Source organism: Oryza sativa, chromosome 11 (genome assembly GCF_034140825.1).
Source record: "Oryza sativa Japonica Group chromosome 11, ASM3414082v1".
Classification (NCBI taxonomy): Eukaryota; Viridiplantae; Streptophyta; class Magnoliopsida; order Poales; family Poaceae; genus Oryza; species Oryza sativa.
Window position 1 is genome coordinate 22,959,097 of NC_089045.1, and position 21,065 is coordinate 22,980,161.

The following is a 21,065-nucleotide window of genomic DNA, read 5'->3' on the forward strand; positions in this document are numbered from 1 at the left end:
TTGCCTTGGTCCTGCGTGGTTCTTCCTCATCAAGAATGGCTTACGGATCGTCCTCAGGCTTGGCAACTACACGCAAAAAGGAGTAAATCAACACAAAAGCCACTAAAGTACCTAAAATAGTAGGCGATAATATTGCCAATAGATAGATCTCATTTTTATAGAGATTTTGAGAGTTGAACGGAGTCAAACGGAGTTACCGTTTGCAAGATATCTATTTATGAAGTTCAAGTTAATTTCAGAACGAAAGGAAAAAGAGTTTCTTTTTAATGGAAAGGAATATTCTGGAAGAATATTCCTCGTAGGGCCCACTGTCAGTGGCACTGGGGGTTCGGTGCACGATCTACCGAGTCCACCGAGCACATGGCGCGGTGAGGTGGTGGATCGGCTCACGATCCACGGGTCGGTGCTCGTGGGACCCGGAGGTCAGTGTCCCGATGCACATGGACCGGGCGCGCAGAACGGATAAACAAAGGTGGGTCCCACATGTAAGCGACTCAAGGATTAATAGGATGTTTAAATAGAAATTAAAAACGGTGGGGCCCACATGTCCGTGAGAATTTAGGGAGGATTAAGAAGATAATTACTGTGCGGATTGGATTAAGAAATTATGGGGCCAACGTGGGTTATCAGTTTTGGATCTTCTATGGCATTTCTTCCTGTGAAATCAAAGTGTGTTTGGATTATTACTTCGTGATGAACATTTGGCATGTGCGATAGTTGGTTTTGATATTTAGAGATATTTGGCGAAGTGGTTTTGAAGATATGTGGTTTTCATATTGTGAACAGATATTTTTGTCTAACGGGATCGATCAGACCGGGCAGGTGCTGTCGGTCAGACTGGCGTGTGTTGCATAGTTAGACCGACCAACCTGACGGTATGACAGACCGGCTCTGCGTCGGTTTTGGTTTCGGGTCGTTTAATTGGATACTCGTGATTAATTCGTGTTTATGACTTTTAGATGATTCCTATGCATATGTAATGTTGTTGTGTGCTCATGTTGAGTAAAGTTAGAGTGAACTTGTGCTCAAATATGGTTTCTTATTTGATTCATGTGTAGGTGAGTCTTGATGCCTTTGGAGAGCATTGTCGGAGATGGATCAGTAGTCAACTTGGGGGAAGATTACGTCTGAACGATCAGGATATCTTGCGGGGTGCTTAGGCTGAAGATCAATGCACGTGGTAGATGGAGATTCCATATGGCATGTGATGGAGATATTGTGTTCGTGTGGGATGAGGAGTTAAATTTGGAGTGAGTCCAAATTTGGTACCATTAGAGTTTGTAAAAGTTTGTTTTTTTATACAGGAAGGTTTCCTAGGATATTAGGGCTTCTTGTATAAGTTAGATTATAGGCTTATGCTGCCTACCTCGAGTATAAATATAAAGTGAGGCCTCCCAGTATTGATTTTTAGTAAGTTGAGTTTAGAGAAAGTTAGGACTTCGAGTTTAGTCAAGATTTCTGAGATGAGTGATGATGTTGTATTTTGTAAACACAAATAGAAGTAAGAAAGTTTCATTCTACTTTGGGAGATTTGCAATTTGTGTTTTTCTCAGGTTCGGTGGTTCAACTGGCGGGACCTCATTGGTCACACTGGCGGTGGGAACAAGCAACGATGGCGATTCCGGGCGGTCAAACCGGATTACTAACACCGGTTAGACCAAAGGTCTTTGGGATGTCAAATCGGCACATCAATTCTGGTCAGATCGATCTTCATCGATTCGAGGGTAACTTTTAAGGAAAAAGTATAAATTACCCACCCCCGAACTATCGCGGTCGATCGAATTACCCCCCTAAACTCGAAAACCAGACATCGTTCACTCCGAACTTTCAATATCGGACAAATTACCCCCCTGGACTCAATCCAGAGCGGTTTTATCCTACGTAGCGTACGCGTGGCAGTCCGATCAGCATTTTATTTATAAAGAAATGTGGGATCCACCTGCCATACTCCTCTCTCACTCTTTCTCTCTCTTTTCCTCTCTCTCACTCTTCCTCTCTCTTTCTCGCCAGTCGACGGCAGGCGGGGGACGCGAAGCTGCGGCGGGGGCGGGGGACGAGGAGGCAGCGGCAGCCGTGGCCACGACGAGCAGCCACCCCTCGGCGCAGGGATGGATGGAGGTGGGTGCGGGCGGCGGCGCGGGATGCGGAGACGGAGAAGCGCACCGGCGGCGTGCTCCGCCTCCCCGTCATTGTCGGCGTCCTAGCGCCTGCGCCAGCCCTTCTACGCCGCCGACCTCCTCTCCGTGCCGCCGCCGAGCAGACCATCTTCTGCAACACCGTTGCCGCCCTGCTCACCATGCAGGAGGTCCGCAGCGGCAGCTCCACTTCTCCCTCCCGCCGATGACCCCGCTGCCGGACTCCGACTAGCTCATCCAGTCCGTCCAGCCGCCGCCACCGTCGTCGCCGCTCATCCCCACGTAGTCATCTTACTGTGTCACGGCAAATGCCAATATTGCGACGAGCTGCAACGTTGTCAAAAAAATTTATTGTCAACGCAAGGTGGAGCTATGCCTCTGCTCGCCATTGATGCTGTCGACGCGGTCGTGCGCAACCGATGGCGCCGACAGGCAGCAAAGTGCGCCCAAGATGCTGTGCGGTCCACCTGCAGCAAAATCAATTCATTCACTAGTGGCAAGAAAACTTTCTGTTCTGCAACTCATGCTCTCTGTGAATGTGCGAATTAAGTAGTAGAGTTGCTAGTGTCTTACGCTTGAACCCGTCGTTGCTGGCCTCGAGGTGGTTCGACACAGCGTCGCCGGTGACGCTGGCCTTGAGGAAGTACTCCTCCAACCAAGCCGTGACCTCCGCAAGGCTACGGCGCCTCACCACCATCCTCAGCTCCTCACCACCGCTGCCGCCGCCTTCTTCTCACGTGACTGACGGCACCTAGGGATGCAAGCGGGGTAGGCTAGCGGGCTTTTTTTTTCCCGCTTATCCCACTTCTACTTCATTTTTTCTTCTAAATTTTATACTATCATACGAGAAATAAACTAGCAAGCAGGTTTTTATACGGGTAGCGGGACAACCCACTTGCATCCCTAACGACACCCCCGCCCCGCCACCAACAAGATGATGATCATCAACAGTAGCGCCATCCTCCTCCTCCTGCGTGCGCCGACGCCGCTGATGCTCGATGGAGAGCAGGTCGGTGGCGTAGAAGGGCTGGCGCAGGACACCGGCGATGATGGGGAGGCGGAGCATGCCGCCGGTGTGCTTGTCCGTCTCCGCGTCCCGCACCACCGCCCGCACCCGCCTCCATCCATCCCCGCGCCGAGGGACGGCTACTCGTCGTGGCCGCGGCCGCCGCCGCCTTCTCGTCCCCCGCCGCCGCAGCTCCGTGTCCCCCGCCTGCCGCTGACCGGCAAGAAAGAGAGAGGAAGAGTGAGAGAGAGATAGGAGAGAGGAAAAGAGAGAGAGAAAGAGTGAGAGAGGAGTATGACAGGTGGGTCCCACATTTCTTTATAAATAAAATGCTTACTGAACCGCTGCCCATACGCCATGTAGGACAAAACCGCTCTGGATTGGGTCGATGGGGATAATTCGTCCGGTATTGATGTAAACGATGTCTGGTTTTCGAGTTTAGGGGGGTAATTCGGTCGACCACAATAGTTCGGGGCGGTAATTCGTACTTCTTTCAATTCCGCTAAAAATTTTGGTTTTAGGTACTCCAGCTATTCACCTCCTCCTTTGGTTGGCTTAATTCTTGCTATTTAATCCTACACAAACCTTTGTGTACTTGAACTTGAGTTGATCCGTTCGCTGTCATGATGAGTCGCCCCGACAAGCCTTCAGCAGGCTCACCGTAATCATAAGAATCCGCTATCCCCATAACTTCTTCCTCTTGACTCCAGCTACAACAGTGCTACACCATCTAACCTATCACCATAGTCATCTTACCGAAGCCGAATTGGACCCCTTCCCAACTGGCACATCATAGACTACCTGAAGAATACATGTTCACCTCCATCTATCGTCTTAAATTTGATTTAATCTAATTCATAGCCGAATAACAGATGGCATCACCAAATAGACAAATCAAACTCACCAGACATGAAGACCCTTACTTCCTTCCTTTTTATGAACCAAGCTAATAAATCCAACATCTACACTTCTCGCATGCTTAGACTGAATCCATGATACTTTAAAAATTTCACTGTCGCCTTAAATCGTGCGAATAAATTACGTGCATAGCAATTGCTCTGTAAGAACTCATGTTCACACTATAAGAACTTATCAAATTCAATTGAATTTTTGTAGGGATGGTTTATTACATAGAGAAACAAGTTTGTGTAATTTTTGAGCCACTTATATATCCGAGACCATGTACGGGTTACCCATACTAAATAGATGTGATAACCTAGTTTTAAGTTATAAGCCTATCGCCTAGTTTGAAACATATTATTTAATAATTATTACATCAGACTATCTATTTTTTATTATAGATATAAATTGTATATTTCTTAAAATGGATTTGATAAATAGCCTACAAGAACTATTATTATACAGCGCACAGCATGTTAGTTAGCCGCTCACCTGCTACCACTCCCCTCCTGATGTAAAAATAATAATTGTCGCCTCTTCCCTGAACATTGGCTCTGTACTCGTCCCGCTCGTATCCTTGCCACTCCCCAGCTCCTCCTATTCCCTCCAGTCTCCTGCTTCAGATGTGTAAATCATCCGTCCTAAACTTAACACCTAGAGGGGTTCTTTGAGGGACTAAGGCCTGTTTAGTTCACCAAAAAAAAAATTTTGGCCCATGGGTGTCGTATCGAACGTTTAACCGGATGTCGGAAGAAGTTTTCGGACATAAAAAAATCTCTCATTGTAGACTGTAGTCTTGGGTTAGGTGAAGCTGCAGAGCCCCATGTTTTTGGTTGGGATGATGTGGACTGTTACAGGTAGGAAGAGGAAGTTACTACCTCCGTCCCAAAATATAATAACTTTTGACTATGAATCTGGATACACAGTTGTCTAGATTCATAGCTAAAAATACTTATATTTTAGAACGGAGGTAGTAGTTCACAAAGTCACAATTTCACATCCACCGTAGCTATATATTTTAAGACTGAGAGAGTAAAAAGAATTACTCCTATTCACTCCACTCTCCTCACTCCCTCTCCTACTGACGTAAAAAGTTAACTCTTAGCTCTAGCAAAAAAAATATTATTGGTGCACCATTTTTTTACATTAAGGTGGTGTTTGAATCTTCTGAAGATAAAGATAAAGATTAAGTGTTTCACGCAAAACTAGGTGGTAATAACGTGTGTTTATTTGAGTTTTAATTATTACAAACTTGAAAAATGGATCAATCTGATATTTTAGAGCAACTTTCATATAAAAAGTTTTCACACGAAACATACCGTTTAGTAGTTTAAAAAGCGTGTCACGAGTATCCAAAATTTTATCCTCTGCTTACAGAGGAAACGAACAAGGCCTAAGAGGTCCGAGAATTTTTTTTTCCTATGAGAGCCTAGCAAGAGCACTTTATTATGAAGCTCCGTTGAGGTTGATTCCACGTCTTCGATGTTGAACCTAGCTTATAGCACACACCATGCAATTTAATCCAAGTCGTTGGCCTCAACCGTCAACTACATGGAAGTACCATGGTTACATTATGGCAACTCTCTCTCAGTTTTAAGGGTTGCCGCGTTATGGAGGTCAACTCTAACCCTACCCGTGTCATCGATAATAATTCTAAATCGAACTGTAACCTGTTAGAACTAATATATTCGACACCTGTTCTAATAGACCTGACAACTCCGGCAGCTGCCTAGGCTGGTAGGCAAACACATAATAAAATTTCGATGTTAGTGCAGCAATTTGAAGACATTCTTTTAAAGTAAATATTCAAGGTAGGTAGTTTTATTCGGCTCTAAAAATTTCCTGTATCCACCGTTGGTCCCAGCTTAGTGGAAAACACCATTATAATTGAGATGGGAGGTCATGAGAGAGTTGATCACATGCTATACATAACTATGAAGGTCCTCTTATAACTATGTCCAGGTCAATTGGCATGCCAGCATCAGTCACAGATTCATGTAGTATAACGGACAAAGGAATGCGGTACGATCTGAGAGGTCCATCTTCTTACTAGCACTGATCAAGATATGTGAGGTTATTTTCCATAACGATGGTGAATCAGCTGATCACATTTCTTATGCATAAAACTATGTGTGTGCACAATAAGAAAATGACCATTTATATGTGCACCTAAAAATGGCATTTCCATAGATCGAGAGAAGGAATTTTAGAGAGGGCCGACTAACACGCCACATTTCTGCTTATTGAATGACCTAAGACCAGTAAGACGTGGATTTCGGGCATAATTAAGGATGTCCTGTGGCCGTTACAGTGGTAACTAGTGGACAACTTGCCTGTTTGTTGAGAAGCCTTGATCATTAACTAGCACGCAGTATTAATTCCAGTTGACACAAAACTGTACATCCACACCGACGACTTGACTTGTATGTATGATTGCATGCCCAGGATTTTCACTTTCGATTTTCGCTTAATATTTGGGTAATTTCGATAGCACAAAAACTCCTGAAATTTAGGCAATTTTTGGACTGAAATTATTGAAAATTTTAGCACAACTTGACTGAATTTCAATAAATTTTGGGAAAATACACAAAAGTTTGAGAAAATGGAAAATTTCGGCCAAAAAAATGCCTTGCGGTGGGGGCAGAGGGTTCCGAATTTTTGAACCAAAAATACATTCACTGTGCATGTCCTGGAACTGATGGTTACAACCCGTCACAGATGAGGAAAGAGTTCGTGGTAGTGATGCCCTGGAACTGGTTACTATAAAACACAATGGAATGAACTGCACTTAATAACACACACCAAGCACCAAATCATAGCAATCAAGCAGCCCCAATCACTTGACCATGAATTCCCCCATGTGCACCTTCATCGTGGTCCTTACTTCCATCGTCTTCCTCATGGTCACCTCCAATGGCCAAGCACAAGCTCCCATTGGCTGCATCCCGCGCGAGAGGGACGCGCTGCTAGAGTTCAAGAACAGCATTACGGATGACCCGATGGGCCAGCTCAAGTTTTGGCGGCGAGGCGACGACTGTTGCCAGTGGCGAGGCATCCGGTGCAGCAACAGGACCGGCCATGTCATCAAGCTTCAACTTTGGAAGCCCAAGTTTGATGATGATGGCATGAGCCTCGTCGGAAACGGTATGGTAGGACTGATAAGTCCCTCTCTGCTTTCTTTGGAGCATCTGCAACATCTTGATCTCAGCTGGAACAACCTAAGTGGTTCAGATGGCCACATTCCAGGGTTCATAGGATCTTTTAGGAACTTGAGATATCTGAACCTCTCTGGCATGCCGTTCATCGGCGTGGTGCCGCCTCAGCTTGGTAACCTCTCAAAGCTGCAATTTCTTGACCTCTCATCTTGCATAGGGCTAGAAATGCAGTCAAGATCAGGCATGACATGGTTAAGGAACATACCTTTGCTACAGTATCTCAACCTTAATTCGGTAGACCTCAGCGCAGTTGATAATTGGCTTCATGTGATGAACCAGCTTCCTTCCTTAAGGGTTCTTAATCTCTCTAATTGCTCACTTCAAAGAGCAGACCAAAAGCTGACTCACCTTCACAATAACTTCACCCGGCTCGAGAGACTTGATCTCTCCGGGAACCAGTTTAATCATCCTGCTGCTTCTTGTTGGTTTTGGAACATTACAAGCCTCAAGGACCTCATACTTTCTGGGAACAGATTATATGGCCAACTCCCTGATGCACTGGCAGATATGACATCCCTCCAGGTCCTCGATTTTTCGATTAATCGTCCTGTACCTATCTCACCAATAGGTCTGCTTCCATCCAGCCAAGCACCCCCTTCCTCCGGTGACGATGATGCCGCCATCGAAGGCATCACTATCATGGCTGAGAACTTGAGAAATCTATGCAGTTTAGAAATCCTGGACCTCACACAGAGTCTCTCATCTGGAAACATAACTGAGTTAATTGATAATTTGGCGAAATGCCCGGCCAGCAAACTGCAGCAATTGATTTTGAAATACAACAATATCACAGGCATCCTGCCAATATCAATGGGAGTGTTTTCCAGTTTAGTATACCTTGACCTCTCACAAAACTATCTCACAGGACAACTGCCTTCTGAGATAGGCATGCTTAGAAATCTGACATGGATGGACTTAAGCTACAATGGCCTGGTTCATTTGCCTCCTGAGATAGGTATGCTCACAAATTTGGCCTATATCGACCTAGGCCACAACAACTTTTCTCATCTGCCTTCTGAGATAGGTATGCTCTCAAATCTAGGATATTTGGACCTAAGCTTCAACAACCTAGATGGAGTCATCACAGAGAAACACTTTGCGCATCTAGCAAGCTTGGAGTCGATATATTTGCCTTATAATTCCTTGGAGATTGTGGTTGATCCTGAATGGTTACCTCCCTTCAGACTAAAGTATGCATATTTTTATTGTTGTCAAATGGGCCCCATGTTTCCTAAATGGCTCCAAACACAAGTTGATATTATTGAACTTGACATAGCAAACACAAGTATAAAAGATACCTTTCCAGAATGGTTCTGGACAACAGTTTCAAAGGCCACATATTTGGACATCTCCAACAATCAAATCCGTGGTGGATTGCCAACAAATATGGAAACCATGTTGTTGGAGACATTTTATCTGGATTCAAACCTAATAACTGGTGAAATACCTGAATTGCCAATAAACCTCGAAACACTGGACATCTCCAACAATTACCTATCAGGACCTTTGCCATCCAACATTGGAGCTCCAAATCTTGCTCACCTGAATCTCTACTCCAATCAAATCAGTGGACATATTCCAGGATATTTATGCAACTTGGGAGCTTTGGAGGCCTTGGACCTAGGTAACAATCGTTTCGAGGGAGAACTTCCTCGATGTTTTGAGATGGGAGTAGGAAGCCTAAAATTTCTTCGATTAAGTAATAATAGATTATCTGGTAACTTCCCATCTTTTCTGCGCAAATGCAAAGAGCTACATTTCATCGATCTATCATGGAATAAATTATCAGGAATATTACCTAAATGGATTGGAGACTTGACTGAGTTACAAATTTTACGTCTGAGCCATAACTCATTCTCTGGCGATATTCCAAGAAGCATCACCAAACTTACAAACCTTCATCATTTAGATCTTGCAAGCAATAATATTTCAGGTGCTATACCAAATAGTTTGTCAAAAATACTAGCGATGATAGGACAACCATATGAAGGAGCTGATCAGACTCCTGCAGCATCAGGAGTAAACTATACTTCTCCTGTGGCCACAAAAGGGCAAGAGCGCCAATATAATGAGGAAAATGTGGAAGTGGTGAACATTGACTTGTCTTCCAATTTCTTGACCGGCGGAATTCCTGAAGACATAGTCTCTCTTGGTGGATTAGTAAATCTAAATCTATCAAGGAATCACTTGAGTGGACAAATTCCATATAAGATTGGGGCCATGAGAATGTTGGCATCGCTTGACCTATCAGAGAACAAGCTCTATGGCGAAATCCCAGCAAGCCTATCCAGTTTGACATTTCTAAGTTATTTGAACTTGTCATATAATAGTCTCACAGGAAGGATACCATCAGGGTCACAACTTGAGACCATCTACAATCAACACCCTGACATATACAATGGCAACAGTGGTCTCTGCGGGCCGCCACTTCAAAAGAATTGTTCGAGTAATAATGTACCAAAGCAAGGTCATATGGAAAGAACTGGACAAGGTTTCCACATAGAACCGTTCTTCTTTGGACTTGTAATGGGACTCATAGTTGGTTTATGGTTGGTTTTCTGTACACTATTGTTCAAGAAATCATGGAGGGTTGCCTACTTCCGCTTCTTCGATAAGATGTATGATAAAGCATACGTGCTTGTGGTCGTTGGTTGGGCAAGGCTGACCAGAAAGACTGCAACAATTTGAGGTTACTACCAAGAAGCTGATGTGGTTATAACATCTTGCACGGCGCATGGCATTTCTTTTCTGAATGAGATACTATAAGTATTATTTCAGTTTGTATCTCTACGAGAGGGGAGAAAACGAAGAATTCTAAGATGCCGATGTCTTTATTATGTTTTGCAGAGAGATGTCAACCATTGGTCTTCTTCGAACACATGAGCCTTTGTAGCATTTGTAAACTGCTTTCCTAATTTTTCCCACTGTAACATGTTCCACAAGCATGGTTAAAATCTTGAGTACTTGCCTACATAAGACTTATATAGTTAACTTATATATGTTGTCATCTTTTGGGGGAAATTATCAAGTTGGACAGCCAATGATTAATAGTAGCTTTAGCTGCTGATGGAGAAAGGGATTTCAAAGATTCAGGCACTTTTTGCTAATTTCAAATACTTCAGCATTTCACATGTATGCCCATAGATTTATTAATTAGCTTCCTTTTGGGAGATATTAATTAGCTTCCTCAGCTCGGTAGCCTTTCAAATCTCAAACACCTTGACCTCGGTTTCATATCGAATATGTGCACAACAGATATCTCATGGTTAACCCGTCTGCATAAGCTGGAGTACATTGACATGAGCTTTATAAATCTCAGCACAATAACTGATTGGCCTCTTGTGGTAAACATGATTCCATCCCTTAAGGTTCTCAGCCTGTACAATTGCTCACACACACACACATAAACCTCACAAAACTTGAGCACCTTGGTCTATCAAGGAACTACTTTGGCCATCCAATTGCTTCAAGTTGGTTTTGGAAAGTAAGAACCATAAAGGAACTTGGTCTTAGTGAAACCTATCTTCATGGTCCATTTCCTGATGCACTAGGGGGAATCACATCCCTCCAACAGCTAGATTTTACCAATAATGGTAATGCAGCCACAATGACAATAAACTTGAAAAACCTTTGTGAATTGGCAGCACTATGGCTTGATGGGAGTCTATCGTCTGGGAACATAACAGAGTTTGTGGAAAAGTTACCGCGATGTTCTAGTCCATTGAATATATTGAGTTTGCAAGGCAATAACATGACCGGAATGCTGCCGGATGTGATGGGGCACATAAACAACTTATCCATCCTTGATCTTTCTAACAACAGCATTAGTGGATCTATACCAAGGGGGATACAAAATCTGACTCAGTTGATTTCACTTACTCTTAGTTCTAACCAACTCACTGGACACATACCAGTGCTACCAACAAGCCTCACAAATTTCGACGTCGCCATGAACTTCTTGTCAGGAAATTTGCCGTCACAATTTGGCGCTCCATTTCTTAGAGTAATTATCCTATCGTACAATCGCATTACGGGTCAAATTCCGGGATCTATTTGCATGTTGCAAAACATTTTTATGTTGGATTTATCAAATAATTTTCTTGAGGGAGAACTTCCCCGCTGTTTTACAATGCCAAACTTATTTTTCTTACTCCTAAGTAACAACAGATTTTCTGGAGAGTTTCCATTATGCATCCAATACACATGGTCATTGGCTTTCATAGATCTTTCACGGAACAAGTTCTATGGAGCATTACCTGTGTGGATTGGAGACTTGGAGAATTTGCGATTTCTTCAGCTAAGTCACAACATGTTCCATGGAAATATTCCAGTAAATATAGCAAATCTTGGCAGTCTTCAATACTTGAATTTAGCAGCAAATAACATGTCAGGATCAATTCCTCGGACTTTGGTAAACTTAAAAGCAATGACACTACATCCGACGAGAATTGATGTTGGTTGGTACGAATCTTTAACGTATTATGTCCTACTCACAGATATTCTGTCGCTAGTGATGAAACATCAAGAACTTAACTATCATGCAGAAGGAAGTTTTGATCTGGTGGGCATTGACTTGTCACAAAACCAATTAACTGGTGGAATTCCAGATCAAGTAACTTGTCTCGATGGATTGGTGAATTTAAATTTATCATCGAATCACTTGAAAGGGAAAATTCCAGACAATGTCGGGGACATGAAATCAGTAGAATCACTTGATTTCTCAAGAAACAATCTTTCTGGTGAAATCCCACTGAGCTTATCCGACTTGACATATTTAAGCTCCTTGGATTTGTCACATAACAAATTTGTTGGAAGAATACCACGGGGAAGTCAACTTGACACCCTATATGCAAACAACCCATCCATGTATGATGGCAACAGTGGTCTATGTGGACCTCCTCTTCAAAGGAATTGTTCAAGCGTTAATGCACCAAAGCATGGGAAACAAAACATAAGTGTGGAGGATACTGAGGCTGTGATGTTCTTTTATTTTGGGCTTGTGTCAGGGTTTGTGATTGGTCTCTGGGTGGTGTTCTGCGCCATATAGTTCAAAAGATCATGGAGAGTTGCTTATTTCCACCAAGCCGACAACTTATACGACAAAGCGTATGTTTTTGCACTTGTTACTTGGGCCAGGTTAATTAGACAGGCAACTGCAAATTAAGCACTTCAAATCATATGCTTGTTCTGCTTCCTACAACTGACAGGTTTACTGGTATGAATGAATAAATGAAGGTGGAGAGGCACTCAAAAGAAAATGTCATTCTGTATACTTTTGTTTCCTGTGTTAGTGGTGTGACAGTCAATGTTGTCTGATAGTTGATTAATTTTCTGCCCACCACTAACCATATGTAATGTAGTCCACCATGTTATAATTTGTATCATCAGTTGTGGATGAGCTTGGTTAGTTCTTTGTCAGATTCATTGTGTTTGTGTTAATCGTTCTTACTTTCAGAGATTCCCTAAACTGTAAGGGGATTCTCAGCCATAGTAGTATATACCCGGGATCAATATTTTCAGAGAAAGCACCCCCACTCACCAAAATTTATCTGAATCATGATTTGGGTCCGGTTCATTCACCCATTCTTCAATTTAGCTGTCTAGTATCATCTCATTGCTTTACTGCACGCATATGCATATAATAGATTAATCTTACCGGAAACTAATTTTGTTTTCTTGAACTGACCAATCTCACCACAAAAGCAGAGCAAAACAGAGGACAAAACAGGGGATAAGAGGAAAGGAGGGGAGGTATCACCAGTTTGCTCCAAGAGGACAAGGCTTCTTCAGTTCTTCGCCGTCGCCGCCTGCATGCAGGAGCGGATTTGATCCCGCTCCGCATCCGGGGTAGGGTGGCGGCGCCATGCGCTCCACGATTCTCCTCGCCGAATCGAAGGCAACCACGCGGGAAGAGATGAGTTCCTCCTAAGTCAACACCGCGAGCGCCGCCGCCACCGCCGCCGTTCGCCACAACGCCGCCACCGCCGTTGCCCTCTCCTTCCCTTTTCTCCGTAACGGTAATAGGAGTATGAGATAAACCAAGGGCCTATATAAAAAAATCTCAATCTTTGCGCGGCTTCACAGCTGTTTTTACCTTGCATCTTTTTATTAAGTGACGATTTCAGAGCTGTTTTTAGCGCTCGATTAAGCTTCCTGTCTTGTAAAGTCAAACTGTATAGAATGTTTAAATTGGTGGGAGCAATAATGTAACAGCAAAATTGAATGGAGTAGTTATTATGTTAGTGCTCGTTGTTGCTGTACTGCTGATGTATATATAATGATTTTTATGTTGTTGCAAATATTAAACTTATGTGGAAAGATTGTTTTTCACTTTAGTTATCATTTTTTTAAAAATTCTGCTATAGAATTTTACTATATGTAGAAGAAATCTTACCCCAACATCTTAGTTGCGAACACAAAAGCTTTATATGAACACACCATGCACACCAACGAACAAATTTTTACTAAACCTTTAAAAAAAATGTACATGTACTTCAATAGTACTATACTTGTGTGTAAATTCTTAACCTTAATTAAATTCACTCTATTTTAGCCGTAATAAAAGAGATAAAAATTCTGACAGTTTTAAGACCTCTTAATTTGTTAGAATTTTGTCGTTTTGGTTAAATTAATTATAAGATCAGACGTTATCCTTATCCATCCATAAACGTAATCCATAGATGTAACACAATTTTTTCTTGAATTATTGGTAGAATTTTGTTAGCCGGTAAAAATACTTGTGTGTATAGGATATATTTCTTCCAAGTTGCAATCACTTGTGTCATTCCGACTGCCAAGGAGTACTGCCTATCTCCTAGAACATGTCTTACTGCTACCCCATCTTAAAATATAATTAATTTTTAAAGTGGACATGAGTACTAAGAAAATATGCAAAAAATAATTAATTGGAGGAGGTTGTGATGGTGATTTATAGAGACTGACTGTGACTGTCAAAAGATGATAGTATAGATAGTAATTTGAAGCGACTCGATCAACTGCAAAACAAGCAACATGCCCACGGAAGTCGCCGTTGATCTGGTCTATACTAATCACGAGCATAAAGTGGCAGTGTAGGTGGATGATATCTGGACTTCGAGAGTGGATATATATTTATCTTCTTTTTAATTATTTATATTAAATACATGAAACTATTATGTGAAGTTTGTCTCTCAAAGTTCTTCTCTAACTCTTAGCCTACCAGCACCAGTACGTGTGGTATTTAAATTCACACATACACATGATATGAAATGCAACTATAGCTAGACTAACGAGATTTTCTCCTACTCACTCCGTTTCAGATTATAAGATATTTTGATTTTGGTCAAAGTCAAACTATTTTCAACCCAAGACAAATTTAATATGAAAATATATTTAATTATTGATTTAATGAAACTAATTTAGTATTATAAACTTTAACCGTCTTATAACAAATGGACAGCTTGAGTATGTACACGCCGTTTATTAATTACTTGTGTTTGTTCTTTGATTTGCTTATCTTTTTAGTTATTGTAAATATTAAAACTTAATCGGTCCCTCCTTTAATTTATTTATTTACGACGTTGGCTAGTTCAGAACAACATATATAAATGGAGGGAGGAGTATATCATATATTATGCTTATTATATGGATTAAATTAAGGATGGAAAAAGTTAAAAATGTCTTACTATATAGAATATCTCAATTGTACAAAATTTTGGGAATAAATATAGTATGCAACATATATATTAAAACCAAGCAGTTTGCAAAACACCGAACTATATAGAAGTTACTACCTTCATTTTATATTATAAGTCATTTTTGTCTTTTTCTTTTTAAATTTCTTAAGTTTTGACCAACTTTATAGAAAAAAATAGTAATATTTTAAACGTAAAACAAAGAAACTATCAAAATATGTTTAATATTAGATCTAATAAAACTAATTTTATACCATAAATGTTACTATTTATTTCTATTAACTTGGTTATTCAACTTTCAAAAATTTTGACTTTAAAAATTATTATCCACCATCGCTACGGGGGAAGCCTTTTTATCCCGGTTTGCAACCCCCTTTACTCCTGAGTAGCAAATCGGGACCCCGAATCCGAGACTAAATTAAATAGGTATCTTTAGTCCTAGTTAAAATAATAGGACTAAAGATCCATTTTTAGCCCCGGTTGGTAACCTAAAAATGGTAACGCCATGTAGCACTACCATCTATTAAAGTTTTTTTTTTCCGTTGTTTTGTGCTTTGAGCACCAACGACGTCACCCCCCAAATCCCCACAAGTCATCCACAGCAAAATCATCTACAAATTCATAGGCCGATCCACAAATCATTCACAAAATCATCCACAAATCTAAAAAAATCTACAGATCATTCACAAAATCTTAAAAAAAAACCATAGCCGTGCGCCTCCGGACGGCCATTGCCGACATTGCCCCCAACACCGCTGCAGCCGCCGCCTCCCCTCCCATATCTAGTGGAGGGGAGGCCGCCAACCGCCGCCGCCGGGCCGCCGCCGCCTCGTGCACTGCCTTCCGCTGGGCCGCCGTCGCCTCATTTCCCGCCTCCCGCCGGAGAGGGGAAGGGGAGAAGGGAATGAGAAGGGAAAGGGATGAGGAGAGGAGATGGGAGGGAGGCGTGCATATGGAGTGAGGAAGAGGAGACGTGGAGTTTGCGTGGTTTAGTTCCAGAGATAAGATGAGGAGCTGAGGCCGGCGCGTGGTTGCCGTGCCAATCGAGGAGATAAGGATTGGGGATGCGCGAGATTTTTTTTTCCCGGTTGGTATAAACAACCGGGACTGAAGATAGTGAGGTCCCTGACGATTTTGGAACCGGGACTAAAAGTGATATTTACTAAAGATAAAAAAAATCGGTTAGGCTTTTTAATCGGGAAAAAAAAGTTTAGTCCTGTTTCAAACCGGTACTAATGTGGTTTTTGGTTAACCCAGTAAAGATGGTTTCTCCAGTAGTGCATAATGCTCGGCATTGATTCTCATCAAGCCCCTTCGGCTTTTAATACACAATTGATTAATGGAGCCATCTATTAACACCAGCCGATCCTGTAGGAGGGGAGAAGGCCAGCCAAACCACCGACGACTTGACCTAGCTTCTACACTGAAAGTCTGAAACGCTTATTAATGCCGAGCAACAACACATGCTTGCATCAAAGCCCCAGTAGCTAAGCTAACAGTAGTGTGAAGTAACATCACAGTATCGCACAGACACAGCAGCTAATCACTTGGCCGGCCGACCATGAGTACGGCCATTATCATCGTCTCCACCACCACCTCCTCCTCCTTCTTCTTCTTCCTCCTCCTCATGATCACTACCGGCGGCGGCTGCAAACCGCGGGAGAGAGACGCTCTGCTGGCGTTCAAGGAAGGCATCGTCAAGGATCCTGCAGGCCTCCTCTCCTCCTGGCAAAGAGGAGGCCACTATGATGATGATGATGATCAGCTGCTGGAAGAGGATTGTTGCCAATGGAGAGGCGTCCGGTGCAGCAACCTCACCGGCCATGTCGTCAAGCTCAACCTCCGAAACGATTACGCCGACGTTGGAACAGGTCTGGTTGGCGAGATAGGCCATTCTCTGATCTCGCTGGAGCATCTCAGGTACCTTGATCTCAGCATGAACAACCTGGCAGGTCCAACTGGACATGTCCCTGAGTTCTTGGGCTCTTTCAGAAGCTTGAGATATCTGAATCTATCTGGTATAGTGTTCTCCGGCATGGTGCCACCTCAGCTCGGTAAGCTTTCAAATCTGAAATTTCTCGACTTCTCCGGGATGTTGCCCTCCAGCATGGCTCCATTTCTGTACATTAGTGATGCTTCATGGTTAGCACACTTGTCCAATTTGCAATATCTGAACCTTAACGGGGTAAACCTTAGCACAGTACTCGATTGGCCTCATGTTCTGAATATGATCCCTTCTCTGAAGTTCCTTAGCCTTTCTTCTTGCTCACTTCAGAGTGCAAATCAGTATCCCACACAGATTAACCTCAGGCAACTTGAGATACTTGATCTTTCCAACAATTATGAACTTAGTGACCAAGCTGAATCTAGTTGGATTTGGAGCTTGACATCCCTCAAGTATCTCAATCTTAGTTCGACTAGTTTGTATGGTGAGATCCCACAAGCACTAGGAAACATGCTGTCCCTCCAAGTTCTTGATTTCTCGTACAACATGAGTGTTTCGAAGAAAGGTAACATGTGCATCATGAAGGCAAACTTGAAGAATCTGTGCAATTTGGAAGTTCTTGACCTTGATTATAGACTGGCATATGGAGAGATTTCAGAAATATTTGAGAGTTTACCACAGTGTTCACCCAACAAACTGAAGGAACTTCATTTGGCTAATAACAATTTGACTGGGAATTTACCAAAATTGGTAGGGAGGCTAACAAGCTTAGTCACTCTTGACCTCTTTAATAATAACATCACTGGACAAGTGCCTTCTGAGATAGGTATGCTCACAAATTTGACAAACTTGTACCTCCATTACAATTGCCTGGATGGTGTCATCACAGAGGAGCACTTTGCCAATCTAACGAGCTTGAAGTCGATATATTTGTGTTATAATTACTTGGAGATTGTAGTGGATCCTGAATGGTTACCTCCCTTCAGATTAGAGAAGGCATACTTTGCATCTACTTCGATGGGTCCCTCATTTCCCTCATGGCTTCAATCACAAGTCGATATTCTTGAACTTGCTATGAGCGATGCTGGAATAAATGATACATTTCCAGACTGGTTCTCTACAACATTTTCGAAGGCCACGTTTTTGGAGATGTCGCAGAATCAAATTGCTGGAGGCTTGCCAACAAATATGGAAAACATGTCATTGGAAAAATTATATTTGGACTGCAACCACATAGCTGATCGAATTCCTCGGATGCCGAGAAACCTTATGCTACTAGATATATCATATAACCTTATCAGTGGTGATGTTCCACAGTCTATTTGTGAATTGCAGAAATTAAATGGCCTTGACTTGTCCAATAATCTACTCGAGGGCGAGTTCCCTCAATGTTCTCTAATGAGCAGGGTATCATTTTTTCGTGCAAGTAACAATAGTTTTTCTGGCAACTTCCCATCTTTTTTACAGGGTTGGACAAAGTTAAGTTTCCTTGATCTGTCATGGAATAAATTCTCTGGGACTTTGCCTACATGGATTGGAAACTTTAACAAGCTAGAATTTCTGCAGCTTAAGCACAATATGTTCTCTGGAAGTATTCCTGACAGCATCACCAACCTTGGAAAGCTTTCTCATTTGGATCTAGCCAGCAATGGTTTATCAGGTCCCCTGCCTCAGCATTTGTCAAATTTAACAGGAATGATGATAAACCATGATACCACAAAATATGAAGAGAGACTATCTGGATGTGACTACAAATCTTTTGTGAACATGAAGGGACAGGAACTACAATACAACCAAGAAAAAGTAACAGTTGTGACAATTGACTTGTCTTCAAATTTTTTGACTGGTGTAATTCCTGAAGGCATAGTTTCTCTTGACGGAATTATAAATTTGAATTTGTCATGGAACAATTTGAATGGAAAAATTCCATACATGATTGGGGCCATCAAGTCATTGGAATCACTCGACCTCTCGAAGAACAATTTCTATGGTGAAATCCCACAAAGCCTATCTGATTTAACATATTTAAGTTATTTGAACCTATCTTATAACAATCTTACTGGAAGAGTACCATCAGGGACACAACTTTGTAGCCTCTATGACCAAAACCATCATCTGTATGACGGCAATGATGGTCTTTGTGGGCCACCTCTCCAAAAAAGTTGTTATAAGTATGATGCCTCAAAGCAAGGTTACCAGATCAGAAGCAAACAAGGTTTTCACATAGGGTCATTTTCCATTGGAGTTACAGTGGGATTTATGGCAGGCCTATGGGTGGTTTTCTATATTCTTTTGTTCAAGAAATCCTGGAGGATTGCTTACTTTTGCTTCTTGGACAATATGTATGATGAGGTTTATGTGAAGGTGATTGTTGTCTGGGCAAAGTTGACAGGAAGAACAGATGAAAGATTGCGAATGTCGCAGGTCGCATGGTCATCCATCGACTCTGACGAATACTATGAATAGACGAAGACAAAGAAGCTGGAGCAGGTCTACAACACTCTTAGTTGGGTTGTATATTTTGTCATAGATGGAACTTATTAGAACAAGTATCCTAAATGCATATGATGCATTGATCCACATTGATGTATATATTATTGTATCTGTTTGTACTAGAAGAGTTGTGTAGTGTCTCAGAAATGACCCTTCATACTGAACTCAGTTTAGCTCTGTTCTGAATTTTGTCAAACAGCTACAGTAACCTGACGAGGGATGAAAACAAAATAGGTATATTCATCAGCTTTTCTGCGCTAAAGCTACAGGTTTTGCGGTGCAAACTTCATCAGCTTTTCTGGGCTTATATTCTCCCTTAATTAATGTGCAAAATAAGCAAACTAAGTACATGCAAGAAGTAACTAGTATGTTGGTTTATCGCAACTTCGTCAGGCCTATGAGTTTTAGCAACTAAGTACATGCGAACATGCTACTAAATCGGAGCGAAATAAATTTAGTACATACAAGATCAGAACTCGAGTTGTCATAGTGCAGCCGTTCACTTTCCCCAGTAGTACTGACAAACTTTGACCTCAATAAGAACAATAGAATACCTAGATTCATGGTCCAAAAAAGATCTTCTATTTTCGTGACAAATCTAAAACAGATTAATGTGTCATGTAGAGATAGAAAACTGCAGCAATGTGACTAGTATGTTGGTTTGTTGCAAACGTAAACTCAAATAGTTTCCTAGGCTAAGTTCTGATCTGAAGACACCAATTTTGCAAAGTAGATAAACTACGTTTACTTACTTTGCAATGTCTCTGATGTAACCATTCTTATTGAAAGGTCTGGTTCATGGTTCGTTGACGCAAAGACTATGTTCGATCAAATTTAGATTACGCAATTTGCAAAGATTGATAGCTTGATTTGAAGAGACAAAAAGGCAAAGCAAATGTATTTAGGCATAAATATCATAACCTGACCAACATTAGTCACACGTACCCACACCAACATCCACATATATTTACGAACCAATTTTTATTAAATAAGTCATTTGCAAAGCCAATTGTTCATCACGAAATATTAATCATGATAATGATTTCAATGGAATTAATATGTCAAAACTTGTTTCTAAATTAAATTCTTTTAGTTCGCCGATGAAACTGGGAGATTTTTGTTATCAAGCTTCTAGCTAGTTACTCTATCCAGTTTCATAATTCCTTACGTTTTAGACAATGGCATGGTCTCCAAAATATATCTTTGACCTTGGTTTTTTTATTGTAACATATACAATAAATAAATGCATGTTTACTTTTATTATAGTACTTCGAAACATAAATTTATATATGTTGTTCTAGTTCCTTTAAACAAAATAATTTTAAAGTTACTGATAGTCAAAGTTACAAAAGTTTAACCTCAACATTGTCTAAAATGTCAAGAATTATGAAACCGAAGGGAGTAAACCCTTATGGATTTTTTTGAGGTAAACATCAAGAAGAAGGATAAGGTTTCTAATTATTAAGAAGAAAAAAGAGTTGGCCTTGTTTGAGGAAAACCAGGCCTGAAAACAACATAATCGCATTGTAAATTAAAGGAAAGAGTAAAGGGCACGAACAGTTCCTAAACTTGTACGGCCATGTCATCTAGATCCCCAAACTATCAAAATATATATTTAGATACCAGAACTCGACAAAATGTGTCATTCCGATCCCAAACTGTCACAGCCCTTCCAAGATCCTATATGGCACTGATGTG

At 41.6% G+C, this 21,065-nt stretch overlaps 2 protein-coding genes and 1 pseudogene across 2 annotated transcripts; all 3 read left to right on the top strand.

Annotated features, from left to right (window-relative positions):
- Nucleotides 1-6,588: 6,588 nt before the first annotated feature.
- LOC107278245 (receptor-like protein EIX2) lies at nucleotides 6,589-10,229 on the top strand. Its single transcript, XM_026021737.2, has one exon. The coding sequence runs from the start codon at nucleotides 6,888-6,890 to the stop codon at nucleotides 9,942-9,944; it is 3,057 nt and encodes a 1,018-aa protein (XP_025877522.2). The 5' UTR covers nucleotides 6,589-6,887; the 3' UTR covers nucleotides 9,945-10,229.
- A 93-nt stretch (nucleotides 10,230-10,322) lies between these two features.
- Nucleotides 10,323-11,147, top strand: LOC136354213 (probable leucine-rich repeat receptor-like protein kinase IMK3; annotated as a pseudogene).
- Nucleotides 11,148-16,403: 5,256 nt separating this feature from the next.
- LOC4350737 (receptor-like protein EIX2) lies at nucleotides 16,404-19,629 on the top strand. The gene has a single exon (XM_015760373.3). It carries the CDS (start codon nucleotides 16,491-16,493, stop codon nucleotides 19,338-19,340), a length of 2,850 nt encoding a protein of 949 aa, XP_015615859.1. The 5' UTR covers nucleotides 16,404-16,490; the 3' UTR covers nucleotides 19,341-19,629.
- The last annotated feature ends 1,436 nt before the right edge of the window (nucleotides 19,630-21,065 follow it).

Excerpts from the sequence above, each read along its gene's own strand:
- LOC107278245 (XM_026021737.2), top strand. The coding sequence starts at position 6,888 with ATGAATTCCCCCATGTGCACCTTCATCGTGGTCCTTACTTCCATCGTC.
- LOC4350737 (XM_015760373.3), top strand. The coding sequence starts at position 16,491 with ATGAGTACGGCCATTATCATCGTCTCCACCACCACCTCCTCCTCCTTC.